The sequence below is a fragment of the Ceratina calcarata genome, unplaced genomic scaffold, assembly GCF_001652005.2.
Source record: "Ceratina calcarata isolate Rehan_Ccalc_2016 unplaced genomic scaffold, ASM165200v1 scaffold449.2, whole genome shotgun sequence".
Lineage (NCBI taxonomy): Eukaryota > Metazoa > Arthropoda > Insecta > Hymenoptera > Apidae > Ceratina > Ceratina calcarata.
In genome coordinates, this window is record NW_017168819.1 from 256,416 (window position 1) to 275,797 (window position 19,382).

The 19,382-nt window shown below is 44.5% G+C and overlaps 1 protein-coding gene across 2 annotated transcripts in view; it reads right to left on the reverse strand.

Annotated features, from left to right (window-relative positions):
- The window catches only part of dachs (unconventional myosin-IXb-like dachs), a 57,976-nt gene that overhangs the window by 13,607 nt on the left and 24,987 nt on the right, over nt 1-19,382 (reverse strand). The window contains exon 1 of one of the 2 annotated variants that reach the window (XM_026815434.1): nt 6,656-7,064. The exons of the other annotated variant lie outside the window; for it this stretch is intronic. Within the exon in view, the coding sequence (XP_026671235.1) occupies nt 6,656-6,746 (91 nt within the window). The 5' untranslated portion in view covers nt 6,747-7,064. Of the gene's footprint in view, nt 1-6,655; nt 7,065-19,382 lie in introns of those variants that run through there. 2 annotated transcript variants of the gene reach the window in all.

The following is a 19,382-nucleotide window of genomic DNA, read 5'->3' on the forward strand; positions in this document are numbered from 1 at the left end:
TGCGGCGGAATTAAAGCGAACAGGTACACCTTCGGGGCTAAATGCTCCTTCGGAGAAAACAGGTTCTTTTTCGTCTTCTTCTTCTCATGGCCTTCTACACCCTATGGCGTTAACTCGCTACGGGGATCATTTTCTGAACGACGAGCAACGAACAGGGTGGAACGAAAGCTAAGAACGATTGACGGCATTTCATTCGCGACCGGGGATATTCGAGGATTGCCGTTTCTCGCGTTTGCGCAACGTATTTAAATTCCCAATGCATTCGTCGATGCAAGAAATTGATTCTCTCGAGTTGAGTTTACTCGATACGTGAAAAGAATCGACTGTTTACGAGTAAAAAACAGGAAAAAGTGACATCCTCATATATTTCTTTCTGTTATTTTATGCATTTATAAAAACATATATAAACATATCATCTAATGTATAAAAATGTTTAGAATACAAAAACTGAATGTGTATTGCATGCTTAAAAGATAAAAATAATTTCCATTTTAACTGATACTATAAATGTTTGATTGTACGTAAAAATTCACAATCTATTTATTAATTATTCTGCACTACATGAAATTTTCTGTTAACAATAGACTTGCTATGACTGTCAAAATTTGTTATATTAACAAAGTGCGTGACAATACAATAAATATTTTCTACGGCCACCAAACGTTCACAACGATTATTAATTAAGTTTACGATTACCCAGTATCGTCTCCGGCTTCTGAATACTATTAGATAATACTTTACGGATGATGAAGATCGATTTTCACGATGCTGCCGGAACTTGGAAGGTACCGAACGTAATTCGAAGCGCGTTGCAGTTTCGTACTCCAACCAGATGCCTCTCGATATCCGACGTAATAAGAAGACGTAATATCTGTTGCGAGAAAATCCTACAAGTTTCGCGTCACAGCAACGAATCGTGAATGACGAACAAGAGGAATGGCGAGAATTTAATACCTCAGTTCAGCGAAGTAGCAATTAACATAGTTTAAAAAATTCGTCCATGGGACGATCTACGTCTCTTCCTTCAGAGACGTGCTCACGGATGAATACGTACGGGTAAACTTTAGGAAATGCCAGACGAAAGTTCTCGACGTCGGATCAAAATAAACCAATGACGAATCCAGTTGCGGATTTAAACAGAGGAGGAAAGGGGGTCTAAATCGTTCGTAATTGCTTTTACACGCGGCTGCTACACGATTAACGTGTAACAACGAAAAGAGTCGAAAAGCCACCCCTCTGGAAAAACGGCGGAACTTTCTACCGGATAGACCGAACTAACGACGAGTAGTAGAGGGTTTTACAGAAAAAAGGGAGGGGAGAACGGCTCGAGAAGCGGGAAAGGAATAAAAGTGTTTTTCCGGCGAGCGAGATCGAAATTTTTACCCTCGGGCCCGAGCCACGGCAAATAGAACGAAAATTTTAATTGGAGGATGCCAAGAAGGGGATGAGAGAAAAAAACGAGGCTGCTGGAAAACGCTCGCCGGTGAAACGGAGAAACAGCCGGATTCGGACGAAACTTTCGGCGCGCTTCAAGTTCCCTGTAGTTTCGTGGTTCGCTCTTGTTCGAGAGGTTGTAAAAAAAAGTTGGCTAGCACCGCTTCAAAAGCTTCGAAGTGTTAGCTTTGAAGAATGGCTGAGCTTTTTCTCTTAGGGTCCAAAGTAAAGGCTTGTTGTTGATAAACTTCACTGTACTTGTTCTTAATATTCTTTCGAGGATTATTGGAATTAATCAAAAAAAAAAAAAAATTCAGACAGTAACGTCGAATTCATTTTTTCTCTGTAACCAAGAATGATTTTAATCAGGATGAAAGGAGAAGAAATACTGGTCAGAAATTTTCGGTGGCTAGCGCAGTACCTCCGACAATGACGCAGGGAATAGGGAATGCATGATGTCTTCCAAGAACTCTGGGAAAGTCCGTGGCTACCTTCTTCACCTTTCGAGTGAAACCGAAACTCGTATATTTCTCTATCTTCGCGCGGTACACAAGGGTTCCGCCTCGCAAGGGATTCCCAGAAGAAAAGAAAGAGACCAACGAGTTTGCGTTGCGCTCGTGTGAGTGGCTGAAACGTGTATGTACGTGTGCGAGAGAGGCTGGCTCGACCTCGGGGTCTAATCAGATGCGGGTTAATCCCGGCTGTTTCTCTGCCCTTAAGGAACGTTCACATCTCACAATGAGTAACGTACCTGGAATTCTTGGCCAAAATCTCTTGCTTAATCATTTCTCACTCCCCCTCCTACTTCCATTTCTGGCACGATGAAAAACAAAATAAAGTTCTCTAATGCATTTCTTGTTTCCATATGAAACCATTATTATATAGAATAGAAATTTAATTAATTCGAGATTGCGGAAATGTGTTTTTGGAAATGGGAGCAGAATGAAGAGACACGTGATACCGTCAACAATCGTTCAACAAACATTTTGCAGCGGATACAGGAGGCCAGAGTTATTAAAACGCGCGTTTTAACTGGGGAAAGAGCTTAAAATGCGCGGCTTCCGCGTTGCGTAGCTTGTAAACAAGATTTAAGAAAGCTGGACACGTCAAAGCGCTTAAGTAAAATTATATGAGGTCCGCAGCACGGTACGCATTTCCCGAGGTATTCTACAAAATTACGACAAAATTCGCGGATAAACCGGCAACTTTATGAACTCCGGTCTAACCGGATTTTTCGCTAAAATAGCCTAATTGCGAGCAGCGGTGCCTCAGTCCGCCGCAATTCCCTCCACCATTCGGTGGATATAGCCCGCATCCTTAAAGAAGACATTCCTATATAACGGATTAACTACTTTTCTGTGGTATTCAACTTCGTCAAATGCGTACCTCATTCAACTTTGATTAAACCTATCCTATTAGCGCGCAAGATACATCTGAAGCAATGTGTCCGCGGTATGAGCAGCGCTTAAGGCGACCTGCACAAAGAGGAATGGTCGTACACGCGTGTACAAGCTCGGTCATCGGACCTACACGATTTTCTCGTTTCGCGAGCTTTCGATCGTGCCACGAGTACCATACTGAAAGTGTGCTTCTGTAACCTCGCGGGACTGAATAAAAACGCCTTGAATTCGAAATACGACCGGTACTATAATACATTTGGAATTTTAAACCGCATGTTTTCTGGTTTAAATTAACGTCGCCAACAAACCCATATAAAGGGAAAAGAGTTAGAAGGTACCTCAGGTGGTGACCCAGCTACCCCTCTAATGCTGCGCAATTTATGCGCGCACTAATCTGCGCAAAATCTACTCGGCTAAATGTTACTCTACTTAATGCGTACTAGTCGTCCTTATGCAAATATCCTACGATCTGTTCGTTCAAATTATTCCGCTATTTATATAGAATTAGATTACATTTTTTATTGTTTGATACAATTTCAAGAAATCTATTTCCGAGTGAATTTATTCATAATGATCTCTTATAAAATATACGAGATTAAGCTCTGATGCGGTCTGGCGACTTTTAAAGAAGTTCTCGCACGGAATGCACTCGAGGCCATCGCTACTATCACTGGTCACCTATGCATAATGCGCGTTCATGTTTACACGTGGTGCGCAGGGATGCTGGCCGGTTGCGATGGTCGAGCACTCGCTTAGGCCGTTGCACCGCGTGCCTGAACTCAAGAACGAGCAACGAGAAAGTACAGGATCTTATAGTTAGTTTCCTTCGTAAACGATGTCGCATGTTCCTCTCATTGAGTACTAGATAGTCCTTTTCTGTTTCGGCTGAATCTTACCATTAAACTGCGAATTTACATGTATGCAAAATAAGATATTTTCAATATAGGAAACTATAGCAATCTAGATAAAACTTTCAAAATGATAATACGTATATGATTTTTTATATTCTGCATGTTCTTCGATACTGACTACGAAGTAAAAGCTTATCACTAAATTTGTTCAGGAAGTACAGGATTTTCCTTTTTGCAAAGAACTCCGTCTCGAATCCTCCATCAAATCGAAATTGAGAAATACAATATCGGAAGAATATTACAGGCTATTGGTTTTGTAGATTGGAATTCATCCGCAAAGCATGAAACAAGAGTATACTCTTCATTAGATTGAACTGGAAGAACGTAATATCGAAGAATGTTCTGTGTACAATACAGATTGGGATTCATCTTCATTTTATAAAATTTTCGTTTTCCTTAATACGCACAGGTCACTGCGTACAGGAAAATGAAACGGAAGAGAGTAATGACGTCTTTTTTTCAATTGTAACAAAACCAATAGTAATAGGAATTCCAGTCGAGTTCGTCGTAACTACATTTTTTTACGATTGCGTAGAGCATTATACGGTTAGATCTTTCAACTTCCTATGAGAAGAATGTTGTTCTCCCTGGAAGAATTCGTGGCTTAAGGTCACGAGAACGCGAGCGGTCGACCGGTTGCCGAAAGCGATCGTTAACGATCTCAAGGCTGTGCGGGCCCTCGGATGCGTTTCACACCGACCGCTGAAACCAGTTGCTTCAACGGTTCGTGGAAAACATTAAAGCGAGAAATCCAATTGGTTCAACCAAAAAAATGCTTCGAATTAAAATTCATAACGCGATTTTCTTCCTGATAAATAAACTCGAACGCTACTTGTCTGATATAACCGAGTCCGCGGCGATTAATGGGGAAAAAGGGACGAGGAACGAACGGACTCTTTAATGACGGTGGTTGAAAAAGTATTAATTACTCCAGCGGGATAATTGCTAAATAACGTACTGGCACAATGCAACGATATCTCGAAAGATCTTCCACGTCCCGAAGACAATTACGCGTGCTTTCCTACAAGAAATGTAATTACGATGTCCGGGGACCTGTAACCGTTTCCTGTCCTCCTTCTATCATCCTATCTGTCTCGCTCTTATTCGCTTATCGTTCGATCGAAACACCTTTGCCCTCGTAATTGGGACCGTGCGATCGGCATTCCGTTACTCATGTGACCGTATCGATCCTCTGAACGATTCCTGCAAACGCGGTATCTTCAACACTAAATAAAACTGCATGGACGTTTTTCCACTAAAGACCGGTAGTTCTAATATTAAGTGTCATTTACAGAAATCTGTTTGTTTCGTTTTTATTAATCAACGACGGAAATCGAATTTCTCGCAAATGCCACGATGCAAAAAAGGTCTCGGACGAGACGTAAACAAAATGCACAACGGGAGGCGCGTGGGCGTGAGAGCGAAAGAAGCGAGGGGCGCAAACCAAAGAAGAGGAAAAGAGTCGTGACGAGGGCAAAAGTTGTGCATGGAAGAGCCGGCCAAACGTTGATGATTCAGAGAGAGAGAGAGTTCTGTTGTTCCTCTTTCTCATAGGTGGATGCTTGCCTCGCCCATTGCTCGCTTGTTCGTTTAACGAATAGCATAAGAAACGATGATAAAGCATTTAATGGTTCAGTGCGTGGTGGTTTATGAGGGGAAACAATATGCCTCGGGGGGATTAATGTATAAAGTAAGAATTACGATTGCTATCGCGGGAGGTGGAAGGAAAATAAACCGTGATGAGATAATAAATTTCGTTAACCGCTCGGAGACTGGGATATGTGCGGAACAACGGAACCGGAAGCGAGAAAGTAGAAAACGCATGCAGAATTAAAAGAAAAAGCTAAAGGGGTTGAGAGCCGGAGGCTGAAAACGTGGACGTGTAGGATGCTCCGAAATTTTAATCTCTCTCGCATCTGGGAGATTACGCGTACGTGTCGCGAATTGTACACGACGTAATTTCGGAGAAATAGAAAATCTTGGAAAAAGATACGTAAATGCCTTCATACAACTCTTGTTATATTCAAAAACAATTTAAGTGAACGAATACTAATGAAAGATTCTATTATCAGATATTATGAATACGTTCTTTATCTAACGACCCATTTTCAAATGAATTTCATCAAGGAAGGAAAACTCTTAATCATTCTCCAGCCGAGGAGTTAATAAAGCAAACACTTCGAACCTGAGTTGTTATGACCGAAGCAATCGACGTTACAATGGTGTCGTAAAAGGAAAATCCAGTAGGATTTTCCTGGGAAAACGCGAACCCGTTTATCTGATGGCAAGAATGCGGCGCAAGCAATCAACGCGGAGAAACCGCGTAGACTGTTTTAACTGTAAAACTCTGGGTAACTTCGACAGGTAACCGCACGGGTCTTCGTAGTTTTCAGGTGAACAGGGCCGTAACCGTGAGCGCACAGAGGTGTCCTTTAGTGGCCGTTGAAAAGCTGGCATTCCGAAAATATGATAGCCAGCCGGCACGGAAAAAGAGTAGCCACTTGTAACTTGATTACGGCTTGAACGTTGAATAAAGGGCTTTGACGGGAGCGTAAAAAAAAGACGAGAGGCACGAATGAAACGCAGAGATGAAGCCATTCTAGCCAGGCAGAGCTTTTCAAGGGCCATTAAAGATACGCTCTTAATTCACGCGCGCTTTCATCTCGCACTGAGGAGGTTTAATTATTTCTTTACCGATTCCCTTTCTGAATCTACTTTATTCTTTTTCGAGAAATCGTTCTTCTAAAAACAGCGATGCTGGAGAAAAAAGGACAAAAGCGGAAAGGGTAACCGCAATGCTCGTCCGCCATTTACTCCCCTCCCATGGTTGCATTTACATCGTGCAGCGTCCATGAAAACACGGCAGGGACGAGAAAAGGAGGATCGAGACCGAACCTTGCAGTGGCGTACCTTGCAGTTTCTTCTCGGTCTCCCAGAACTTCTGCAGCTCCGTGAAGTACTTGTCCAGTATGAAGACCTTGGAGAGGCCCAGGGTGGCCATCTCAGCCGGTCGAGGCTCGTTATCGGCCAGAATTTTCCTTGCCTGACTTTCGACCCTGTCGCACCTTATCCTTTTTCACCTGCTCCTTATTTCCTGTTTCCTTTTGCACCACTTTCAGCAGATTTGTGTCAGCAATTCACAAATCACTCGGACGTAGCTGCCAGCGCATCGTGTCCTCGGCGCACTCGCCACCACACTCGCACATCTTCCTTCCGGTTTTTTTTATCACACCTATCCTGACCGCCACGGAGTACCACTAAGAACCGAACGGGGTCACATCGCGCCTCCACCGTTGATAATTCACCATTCACTGTGAAATCCGTAACGCGCAGGAAAGAATAAAGTCACTGAACGAGCCACGTTAATTGATAGATCAACCTTCTATAAGAATAATATAGAAAATAAAGCTCGAGAGATGTTTTCATGCGAACATTTTTCCCAAGAAATTTTTAGAAAATCGTCGTTGTTGCTCCTTCTCCCAGGAGATCTTTATCAGCAATGCACGTAGAACTTGGACAGGTACACGACCTGAGGCACCTGTCTTGTATGTTTTGTAATCAAGTTTCGGCGTTTCGAACGGAGTGACACGAAGCCGCGTTTCGCAGGAGCAGAGAAGAGTGTGGCGACTCCCCGAGTTCAACTGGGCGTCATTGTTGCCAGGAACCCAGCTCCGTGGCTCTCTGCCGGGGCCCTATCTCTTCTAAAGTAGCTTCGAGATAACTCAGCTTGCGGTGGACTCACCTGGCCGCGGGGAACGTGGAAGGTACCACACGAGCACGCAACACGATCAGCGTGGTGCCAGGGTAACACACACAACTAGGGCCCCGAAGGTGGGGGCTCCGGTTCCCCGACTGGACCGTTGCTCGCGGATGCTGCGTGGAAAAATGGCTGGGACCCTAGACTCAACCTTAGGTCTACGTCGAGCTTCTCGCGAGGGGCCCCGAGTTCCGCTCGAATAACACGCGGCGACTGCGATTCTCGCTCGTTCGATGAACTGTTGTTTACAAATCCACATGAAGGAATTCGTAAAATCCGGTGCATATCCTCTTTACCACCTCTGCTCTTCTGAACAATCAGAATCGCAGGAATTTCGATGCACTTGTTAATTTCCAAAGAAATATCGTCGTTCTCTTTTCTTTTCTCATTTTCAGAGCGAAATAATAATGGGACAATAGAGTAAGAGAAATCAGATTACAGAATATAGAAACGTGCGATAGTGAACAATTTTATTTCACTGTACATTCCATTTTGCCCGGTTACAATGAAAGCTAAATAAAGCGACGATATCGCATAAAAGTTTTGGTTTCGACTCATGGATTTTCGATATTTTTCGGGGTGCAACCGCCTGTTCGATAACAGGAACAGCATCTGGTACGATACGTACCTTGCTCTTCGGAATTCATCATCCGGTTTTCACGATATGATTTGAATCGCGTACATTGGACGTACACATGTTTCGAAGTATCAAAATACTCGCCAACATCCGCTCGTCTATGAATTTCGGGAACTGGAAAAACCGAATAATCTCATACCCGCTGTCTCCCGTTCGAAACTAATTGGTCGACGCGCAATTGACCCAACCTTCGTTAGTCGAAGTAGAAAAAAACAAATCCTTCTACGTATATAGAACGTTTCAAACTCAATATTTAATTGCTTCATGGGAGACACTCGGCCATTAGTTATCAACATTTCCAGGCAAAGGTTTACTCCTTAATTGCGTGCATGGACGACGACGTGTTTTTGGCGGCGACTTATCGATTTCTAGGTAGATAATTGCTACCTGAGTCGAACAGCGGCTCATTGTTAATTGCTTGTTACCTGTACCTTCCTTAGGGAAGGCCTTTGCCCGTGATTTATGCTCCTTGGAGACGGTGAACGCGGTTTGACTTAATGGTTGAGAGGCATTATAGCATAGTTGCTTACCGGGAGTAAAAACCTTCACAAATATCCTACTTTCCGAATGTTTCATAACTAGCTTTTAGTGGCCGACAATAAGCCGAGATACGATAGGCGCTTACGGTCAAACCAGTTCGCCATCGTAAATTGCTGGAAACAATTACGACTGCTGTGACGATACATAATACAAAACCTATTTCAGCACTTGAAGACTTTTATTTCCACTATTTACAATTGAACACATGTTTATTGTCATTATTCTGCAGAATATAATTTGTTTATATGAGCTGTTCTCGTTTGGTCAACAGCCCCCAAGGATCGACTGAAGTGAGGATTACGTGAAAAAGAATGTGAAAGTAAGAAAAGGGCCAGAAGAAAGAAGCTTAATCGGTGTATCCCTTGGACATGCATGTCCCGAAGCGTGTTTCACCTTATAATTTTGATTTACAGCGACGAGAAGAATCCAGCATGGCCTCCGACTCATCCAGCGTCGTAAACAATGAAGTGTCGTAGCCAGCCAACTAGTTCAAGTGCGAAGCGATCGTTTGAAAATTCGTGCGATTAGCTAGAGGCAAGCAACTCGTCGCTAGCTCCAGCCTCTCCTCTCCTCGTCTCCCTTTCGTTTCCCCTGGTACAACCACTCTGCGTCCCACTCCCGCGGGCCTCCTACGACCCTTCGCGTGAGTAGACACCGTGAGGCCCCGGAAAGAAGAGGAGAGGTGGAGAATCTCTGCGATGGCCGCTCGAAACTTGCCTCGAAGGAAATTCCAAGTTATTCAATAACCACGGTGATTCAAATCGTTTCGGCTCTCGTTTGAAACGAGAACGTCTTGAAAGTCTCGACAAAACTTCCAACTTTTAATAAGCTTCGTAGATGATAGAAATCGGGCAGCTTCTGTATGAATGTAGTCAACTGCTATCGAATGTTCCTTGTTGAAAAACGGAACTCTATCAAAACTCGCAGGACCTCGTTTCGAATGCTATTTGAATCTCGACACATAGCATTCGAAGCGGTCTTCAGGCCGCCGCTATCTTTCACCAGAACAGGGGCCGACGACCACTACCGTACCCAGTTCTGACTCCCCTCTACTTGGTCGAGACCACGATTATGCGGAGATTAAACCTCGTCTCGTTGCTGAGCTACGGTACACAAAGTTCGAGGGTGTATAAGCATAAATGAAACCGACGAGTGACAAGGTTGTAGAACTAACAATGAAACCGTATGCAAACAAGAAAGCTTATTAAGCTTTTTGAGATTGATATTTCTATCGCGATGCACTTGTATACAAAACTGCATTCCTATTTACATGAGTGCTGCATATATAAAATAAGTGTTTTAATTGCTCACGGCTGAACGTTAGATGAACATTAGAAAATTTTATCATGGAATAGAACAGGCAAGCTGGTCGAGAGCAATGATCAAGCTAAGTAGGAGTTAAAGAAGCAAGTGCAAAGAGGTTACAAGAAAGGCCTTCATGGCTGATTAACGAGCTTATGCTCGAAAAAGTGTGAGAGCCCGAATTTCGAGGACGCGTCGGCCCTCCCAGCGTGGCCACCGGAGCACCTGTCGCGCGTCAGATTTTAAGAGCGTGTCGTTTACACTCGGCCAGCGGAAGAATCCCCAGCCAGCCTGTCCCTCGCGTCTACTTTACACCGATCAAGATCCACATGCCGTTCTTCTTTCGCACGTTGGAGAGACTCGAAGTCCGCCGATAAATCCTAACGATTTCGACCCAGTGGGAAAAAGGGAACAAGTGAATTATTTTATGGTCAGATAAAGACTTCGAGGCGGGCCCGTCAAAAATCCATGCTAAAGGAGCGTGTAATCGTTCTTGAAACGCGTAAGAGCGAGCCGAAAACAAACGACGCAGGAGAAAACATCGAGCTACCCTCCGTTCGTACCAGGCCGCGAGCCTTGCCTCCTCTTCCCAGTTCGGGAAAGGGGAAGGGCGGCGAGAAGGAGGAAGAGGATCCACTCTTTGCGGTGAAATTCAAATCTCCACCGAGAGATCTGTGCACGCCCCGCGTCAAAACCGGTTTCGACGAGGCCCGAACGGCCCCATGGACCGGCCCCAGCCCTCCTATGCCTTCTTCGAGGTAACTCCGAACCGATAAAGTAGACAGCGACGGGCCCAACCAACGGGCCCCGCGTACTTACAACACGATCTGGCGACGAAACCCCGAGATCAGAAACGGGCCTTTTTACCGATACTCGAGAAAGGGACTCGGCGTTGCTCCACGGGTTTGTTGCCGATCCACCAGAAGCGCTCAGGTAGATTCCTCCCGTAATCTAATCATGAGGTACTTTTAAAAATGAAACAACGTAGTTGAGTATGATAAGATTGCGGCAAGTTTGTTTTGCAGACCAATTAAGGACAATACGTCTGGGAATTGCAGTAGAAGCTTAAGGATTCTAGGAGGTAGAACTGTATCTCGAAGTAGTCTCGCGACAACTCTTGTCCACGCGCGATCCTCGAAACTTTCTCGACTCGGAGTTTTCCACCGGGAGACCAAAGAATGTAAACCGTGTTCTCTTGGAAAAGTTCTCCAGTACTCCTTCGGTAGATGTCTCGAGATATTATCAAATGTTGACCAAGGGTACCAACCGAGGAACCCGACAAGAGATCGTAGTTTGCTGTTCGAAACGCCTAACGAATTAAGTGTAGCACAGATCTTCATGAATAATTCTGTCACTCTCGTCTGGCCGTTGTGGCCGGTTCACGAATCGGAGAGCTTTTCTCTCGCCTCAACCCTTCCGCGCGACGTTCACGGCCAGCGCGTTAATAAAATACAGACATCGAGTCCAGCCATGCGGCACGATTTAACCTTCGATTAGGGGAGTCAACTCGGTCGTGACTTAACGTAATGAGTCGCCCACACGTGTACACAGGGCGCATATATCAAAGTTATTGCCGCGAGAGATAATTCTGACTGATGCGAGCCCTACTGTTTTTTATGAACGAAGATGCGGCCGAGAATCTGGGTCAATAATTCGCGCGAGTATCTACTACCGTAATTTCACCGTCGAGCATCGACTCATTTTCATCATATTTCAACGATCGTACATACCCTACCCACCCCAGCTCACCCAGTCCCCAGCGTTCTCGAAATTACTGTTAGCTGGCTGGAATTTTAATGCGATACAATGTAGAAAGGTACGTATTCTACGTAGTTTCAGTGTAATAACATTACTCAATTCATTCCAATAAATTTATCATGAAATATGTTACAAAAATAGAAAATCAAAATTATACCCTCAAATAAAATATCCTGCAATCCCCTTCAATTTTCCGGACAATATCAATTTGGATAATCCATTTACGAGTAAAATCTCGACTACACCAATGAAAGCAAAAATGAGCAGGCCATCTCAATAAGAGAGCCATCGCATTAGCCTAATTGAATCGGCAATGGGAGAGATCACGCGGTATGTGTGTATGTAGTAACGATTTTCCGGTGAAAATTACACGCGTGACCAAACAATACTTAGCGTAATCGAGATTGGGAGCATATAATCGGCGAAGTAACAACGCGTCGAGTGCTCCGATAAAACGTGTAATCAACGATTATCGCGGCGCGAAATCGCGTTGGTTAAAGAGCGAGCTTCGATTAGCGAGGAACATTTTTTTTATTAACGGTCTCGTTAGAGCGAGTCCCTTACGTATAATTACGCGCAACCCCTTAGGATAAACACAGAGATGATCGGTCGTGACAAAGTTGCTACGGTGTTTCTGAACGCATTAATTAGTCACACCACCGATTAGTTGGCTCGTTAACCAAACTGTCTCGAAACAGGCGTGATCTGATTGGTTTAATCGGTGACAATTATTTTTTCTCCGAATCTTTCATTTTTGTCCTGTACATTTTATTCCAGATAGCCCCCGAGCTATCTATCGATCATGGACTTAGATTTAAAAAAAAAAAAGCGTTAACGCTTGGTACATAATTAGAGAGCAATCGCAATTACTTGTTCGTTGCGATCCAGATCGATCATTCCGCTTCAAATATTGACGTTCGCTTACTATCTATGTGCTCCGAGGATTTTACACATCACCATCGTTAGTGAACAAAATTAATTGAAAGTAAAGGGCAGAGAGCTTACCCAATGTATTAACCTTGACTCAAATTTCAAATTTATTCATAATTTTTATTCTAACCCCTAACCAAATAATCCTCATACACATATGTATATGTATTAAAATGAAAAAATTGAAACAGAATAGAGAGTAAAATTGGTATGGCTGAAACCTTTGGTGCTACGTAGAATTTTAATTAGGTCATAGGCTTTTGAGATCGGCGATACGAGTGGCGTGGGCGACGTGGCGTGGAGTCGTGCAATCAAGGCTCACAGAAAACTGGATTAGCGGCCGTTCGCCTCTATCTCGCTCGTTTTTGTCGCGGCGCTTATGAGCCGATAACTCGACGAACAGAAACGTCCCATTTACGCGACCCGGCATCCTTTTCGCAGACTAGTTCTAATCATTATTGTAACCAACAAACGTTCCTATTTTGTGTCAGCCAATGTAAAATAAAGTCCATGCAAGTTTTATTTATCTTCCCCTATTCGATAAACTAAAGTTCTTTCTGAGGCGTTAGTCAAGTTTGAGGATGTCAGACAAGGTTTAATAATTCTTTGTTACCAGCTGGTTTGATGTGATACAGTGCTAAAAATATTGAGTAACTATACCGTATCAAAACGTAAAGGACTTGTCTCGAATAAAGTAAAAACGAGGGGAGCAGAGGCACGTTCCGGGATCGCGGTGAATTTTTTCCATCGACTTTCATCGGTAGGATGCGAGGGACAGAAATCGGCCAGAGGGAGAAGTCCAAGGAGGAAGACAAAAACGCATCGGTACCGGTGTCAACCGGTGACGAATGGGCCGGTAAGCCCGTCCAAGGTCCCCACGAATCCGCGTTTACCTCTTCTGTGTCCAACCTGAACCAGGCCAAATTGACCTGGCAGATACTACTCGACGCGAAATTAAACATTTAGAAAAGAATAGTTCCTCTTTTAATTCAGGTTTAATTGAATACGAACAAAGATATACATTCGTTGATGCGTGAGATGTACATTCTACCATTGATTGATTCGGTCGGACCATCTGTCGGTCGTCCAATTAATATCCGAAAAGAAATCACGCTCGTATCTGACGCTAGGAAGTAAATTGATCTATCCGGCGAAGACACGTGAAACGCCTTATAACTCAAGCTAACACTTTGACAGTGACGCGTTAACTACGTTCAATTTCTTTAAACGACAATGATGAAAAGTCATGATTAGAAAAAATAATCGAATTTCGAAATTTCTATCGACGAGAAAATGCATTTCATGTGCAAATTGCTTTGAATAGCAGAACGCTTTTCTGATAAACCCCGAAGGGTTTACTTTAAAGAAGAGTGCCGACAGAAGTCTGATGGTTTTTGCTGACGAACTGAGAGAATCCTGGGCGCGACCAGAACGGAGGCGACGGAGAAACGGATCAAATGCTGGGGACATCTTCCGCCAGGTGATGAATTCCTTCATCTCGCGTCCGCTCGGATTCCAATCTCCTTCTCTCGAGCTTCTGTCCGGGCTTTCGGTATCTCGTTTCGTGGGTTGGATTTTGATGTTCCCTCTCGACTTTGTTGCCTCTCAAGACCAGTGGACATTTAATTGGATGGATCGAAGAGGCATCGGCCAGCGAAACAAGTGGACTGCGTAACAATGGTGGCCCACCCAACTTTTTGTACGGCGGGCCGTTCATGGCTGTGCACAGGGCGACGCACGTGCGATAGTAGCATAAAATTCGATCGACCGATTCTGTGTAAAATCGTAAGAAATCGCAAAACTATCTAAAAACTTCTAATCAAATTACTCTTAACTGTATGTGACTGAAAAAGTAAAACAACAGTACTGGATAAGACAGAAAAATAATGACCACCTGGCCAAGAAAAAAACGCAAGGAAATATCTGTTGATTTTAATGTAATAAATTGGGGATTTCATGGATTTATAGAAAATTTGATACACAAAAGATATAACATTTGCCTACATCGGTTTTGCTCATTCATGCTCCGTAGTCAATTCGGTGACTTTACACGAAATTCGGGAATTAGTTGACGCGAATATACGTTTTACCTGGCGAATACTATACGCGTCGGCAGGCTGATTATTTTGTGGACACCTCGCGAGATTCAATCTCGGCTATTGCGATCAGGAACGATAGGAACAGGGCGAACGCAACATCGCTCGTGTATGGCTGATGCGAGTCCCTTGCTTTACTCGTGGTAGACCAGGCCGACCGGGTTTACAGCTTTTCAATATCTAATCGAGCGAACAAATTATGCCGGACCGTGTAGCATGGTGCGTCGGTGACGCGGAATGATGGATCGCCCGTGCGACCCGTAGCGTATCATCCAATAGTGACCACTGGTGCGCTCGATGCACTCGCTAGAGTTTCAGGGAAAACTTTTATATAAGTTTTCTTTCGTGTTCGCTATTTGTAAAGAAATGAAATCCAACCTGGTGACGTAGGCTATTTATATTGTTGGAATCAATACTCCGATTATCACAGAGCACAGCCAATTTTTATTGTATTGTAAGAAATTTGGAGTACAGATTTAATCCATGAACGAGTATCAAAAAAATCTAACCAGACGCTCCGGGTTTCACTAGTCAAGTCCGGGGAGACTAGACGTGGAGGATGAGGGGCTATCAGAAAGCGGAGAGTGCTTTGATATTTACCGAGCCGGTATCGGGGATTACGAAAATTACTGGGAAGGATATCGAGAAGGGGTCGAAAGGGTGAAACAGCTACGCTATTAATATTACCGTGTTTCGACGAACGTGCCTTGGAATAGCTCGCAACGATACCCCGACCCGTCTCTTATCTGGCCGTTACTCCCTCCGCCGAGGGTTCGCAACGTGCATCCTTAAGGATTCAGCCGAGAACACGGCTTATCTCGGTCAGAAGAGAAGCTATGGAGGCTATAGGAGAAAACGAGATTCGTACAGCCGCGAATCGGGCCGCTGTCTATGCATAGTGGATAGAGGCCTCGTGCCGCAGTCATCTCGATGATTCTTCCAGATATACGATGCAGATTAACCGGTTCGATCGCATCCAGCGTACAGCGTTTGACCATTCAACGGCTTGAATGAGCATCAAACGATCATTTCATTCACGCTCACGTCTTACCCTGAACGCAGATGAGCAGTTATTTTTTTATTTTTCTTCGATTTCAGTTAAATGGATAGAGCAAACATATGATCGGGCGGATGTTTAACGAACAGGTTGCGGTACCGGTGATAATGGACTGATCACCAAACTGACAACGCGGCTACCCGTACTTGTCAAAAGGTTTGGAACTGTTTTGCCGATAATGCGTTCATCGCATTAACCTATTGACGTTTAGTGAATTTCATATCGCGATGCCCATCTATTTTTCTCACCCTTTCGTGCCTTCTACCCTTACTCTATCTTGGTTTATATTTATCTAGAGTTCCTTTCGTTGTTGTTTCTGATTTTAATTATCGTTTTTTTTCTCTGGGTTCGCACTCGTATGTACCATAGCGTTTTATCATTTTAGTTTTTTCAACTGTCCATTTCATAGATTATTGTTGTATTGATGAATACTCTTGGATTTCGTCTATGTTTTTTCGTCTCGTTTTCTCTTCAGTAGATATCGAAGACATCAAAACATCATGGATATGAAGACAACGCGAACGTGAAGACTTTAGTACGAAGAGCATGCGCTTTAATATAAAGGGAAGAAGAAATCGTTTTCCGAGCAAATTTTTAATCTCAACGAATCTTCTTTTTCTCTGATCACAGTCGAAAAATGTTCACGACGTTGATCGATAAATCGGCTTATTCGTGACCCGAGGCTAATGCTCAAGCGTGGCACGACGTTCGCGCTTCGCGATTGTTCCGAGTCTATCCTATTTTTCGCTCGTTTTTCCTGTTTCAAATCCCTCGCCAATATCGCGCGAGAAGGGGGTACCGGGGGCCAGGTGATTTATGTGGAAAAGGCTGGTGGAGGCCGCTGGATCCGTGCCAAATTCGTTCGTTTTTGCTCCGACTTTATGAACGTGTCACGCAGCCCCATTCCCGATGATGCTGTTAGCAGCGAAAACTAATTTCGACTGGGTGATGCGAACTTTAATCTGCATTCGATTAAGTCGACCCCCATCTGGATCCTCCGATCAATTATATCCACCGTTTCCAGTTCCGCCGAGAAATTTCATTCCTACTCAAAACCGATTCCTAGGAAAAGAAAAGGAAAGAGAGGAAATGCGACTGCTCTTTCCATAAAAACACTCTTCACCAAGACTTTACTTAGGAAACGTCTGGAGCAGTCAGCTTTCCGCAGATAATAGAGATTTTTTCCCTAAAGTAGTCGAATCGCACGTTTCTTGTTAATGATACTTCCATACAACTACACAAGTCTACGGCCAAGGAGAAGTACGAGTCGTAATCGAAGGAACAGTCGTTGGAAACGGTACAAGCATTTGCTGCACCACCGTAGGAGATAATATCTCGCGAGCAAGGGGACGATCGCGTGCTTCGAGGCCGCTTTTCGCCGTCTCTGGGGTCGCAATTTTCAAATCAATTAAGAGTAACGCCGAGCAAGGCGATTGGCAAGAGGAGGTGCCACCGATCTGATAGTGGCAGCTCGAGAAAAGGAAAGAACCCTGTTACAAGGGAGGCCTTTTACTCGGACAGCCACGGTGGCCGTTCTCGACAGGGCCTGCAACATTACGTTCGTGATTTATATCTCCGCTAGGCAAAAGGAGGCGTCTATAATGCACTCGGAAGCTGCGAATCGAGCAAGGACCACCCCGCGTGACTCGGTGATCTAATTATAATTTATTAGACTCTCCTTAGCCGCGCAGCATCTAGTCGGACCGGGAATCGTAATAAGCGACGCGCTAATGACTAATGGACTAGTCACGCTCGGTCGAAAATGGCGTGATTTATTTCCGGTAACGGCAGTTGTTGCATTGTAAGCCGGATAGGTGAAATAGAGTAGAGCCGGTGAGACCGGTGTAATATCCATCGAACGATAATTAATTATCGGGCTCGGGCTGTCGATAAAAACTGTGCGCCCGTCCTTTGAATCCATGTGAACGCGAGCCCGAACACAGTTAGGCTTCAATGTTTCGCGGCGGTGTTCGTATCTCGCGGATGTATTGAAAAATTGGCTAATTAAAAATTATCGCGATTAAAACGGATACGAGGTAAAGGACATTACTCGAGACAGGAATAAATGGTTCTTTCAAAAGATTTCAGTCTGAGTATCGTCGAATATACGTATGTAAGTATGTCGGGCTAGTGCATCAAGCTGTGATGCATAGGCAGATATGACTCCAGTGGATAAAGCCTTACGACAGCGTGTAGCCGGAAGGAGGAAAAGCGTCTCCCTAAACGCCTCCCTAATGGAGCAACATTCTGCTCACAAATCACTGCCGGCTACGAACGAGATTCGCGCATCCCCTTCTTAACCGTGGGGGGTGAACGACTTTTACAGTGGGAGACTTCCATATTCGCAAGGTTTAAAAGGCGACGATTCGGTAAACGGTTTGAATACGAAACGTCTTGGTGCTTAGTAACTTTTAGGTGAATCGTGTAGCGTAGAGAATTCGAGAGCACCGCTCCGGTGAACAAGCAGAAAAAGCCGAGCATCGTTTTGCGAGTAAAGATAGGAAGCGCTTAAGAACGGACGCGAAATTAGGCCCTTGCATTTCGTCGCGTAGTGAGAATATCATTAGGAAGGCTAGTCGAAAGAACGTGGCGTCGATGCCGAGGCTTCTTGTATCGCCTTACCCTTCGCTTCTCCGCTCTTGGTTTAATTAAATTCCCAGAGTGGCGCACCCTTCTTTTTTCTTTTACCCACCCTGGCATCTTCCTTTCTCTTTCGGTCTTTCCTTCTATCGCGTTCACGCGGTCAGAATCTCTTAAGCGCGAGAGGACGGTTCCACGCACACGCGGCGTTGCTAATTGACGGATGAATTAATTAGCGGGAATGATCGATCGCGCCCGCCCGCCCACCGACTGGATTTATTTTCCGCGGGCACCGCGCGCAGACAGCTACCAGCGCATCTCGACCTGGTGAACGCTGATTGCCAGATCGAGATCGATAACCAGTGAAACATGTAACCGTAAAATATAATGTCCCTGTCCGAGCGTTCCGAATGCTAGAAAGCAATTTCAAGGACAGCGGGCAATTAAAGCAGTGTCAAGAGAAGACAAAGCGATTTGAATATGATCGAATCAATCGAATTCTGGGAAGACAATCTCTTTTAGGACAATTCAATGCAATTTCATGTTACGCAACAAACAAATACGCATAAAACATAAAATTGTTTGTAATGCAAATTGAAGGTGTAAGTCTGGGATGAGTCACGGCTTGACGAGAGTCGTGGGAAACGCGAAGAACAATGCACACAAATTAGTTGACTCTTGTTTTCAGCTAAGAAGGCACTTGTCCGACTTCCTCTGCACTTAAGGGTCGTTCGAGGGCGGATGCAAAAAGGCGAGGGTTTCGCCGATCAATCGTGCGATCGCGTGAGACGCGTACCGGGGGAGTTTGGCACCGCATTAATTACCGGTCGCCAACAATGGCACAATAATTAACAATTACGCAGTTTGATAATTATATACCTGCCGACTGAGTTATCGCCTGCCGTTTGCCGTGACCGGGCTCGCCGTTTCGCGTGTTCGTACATGAATGCACGCGCACACTCGCGGACAGGCCATACCAC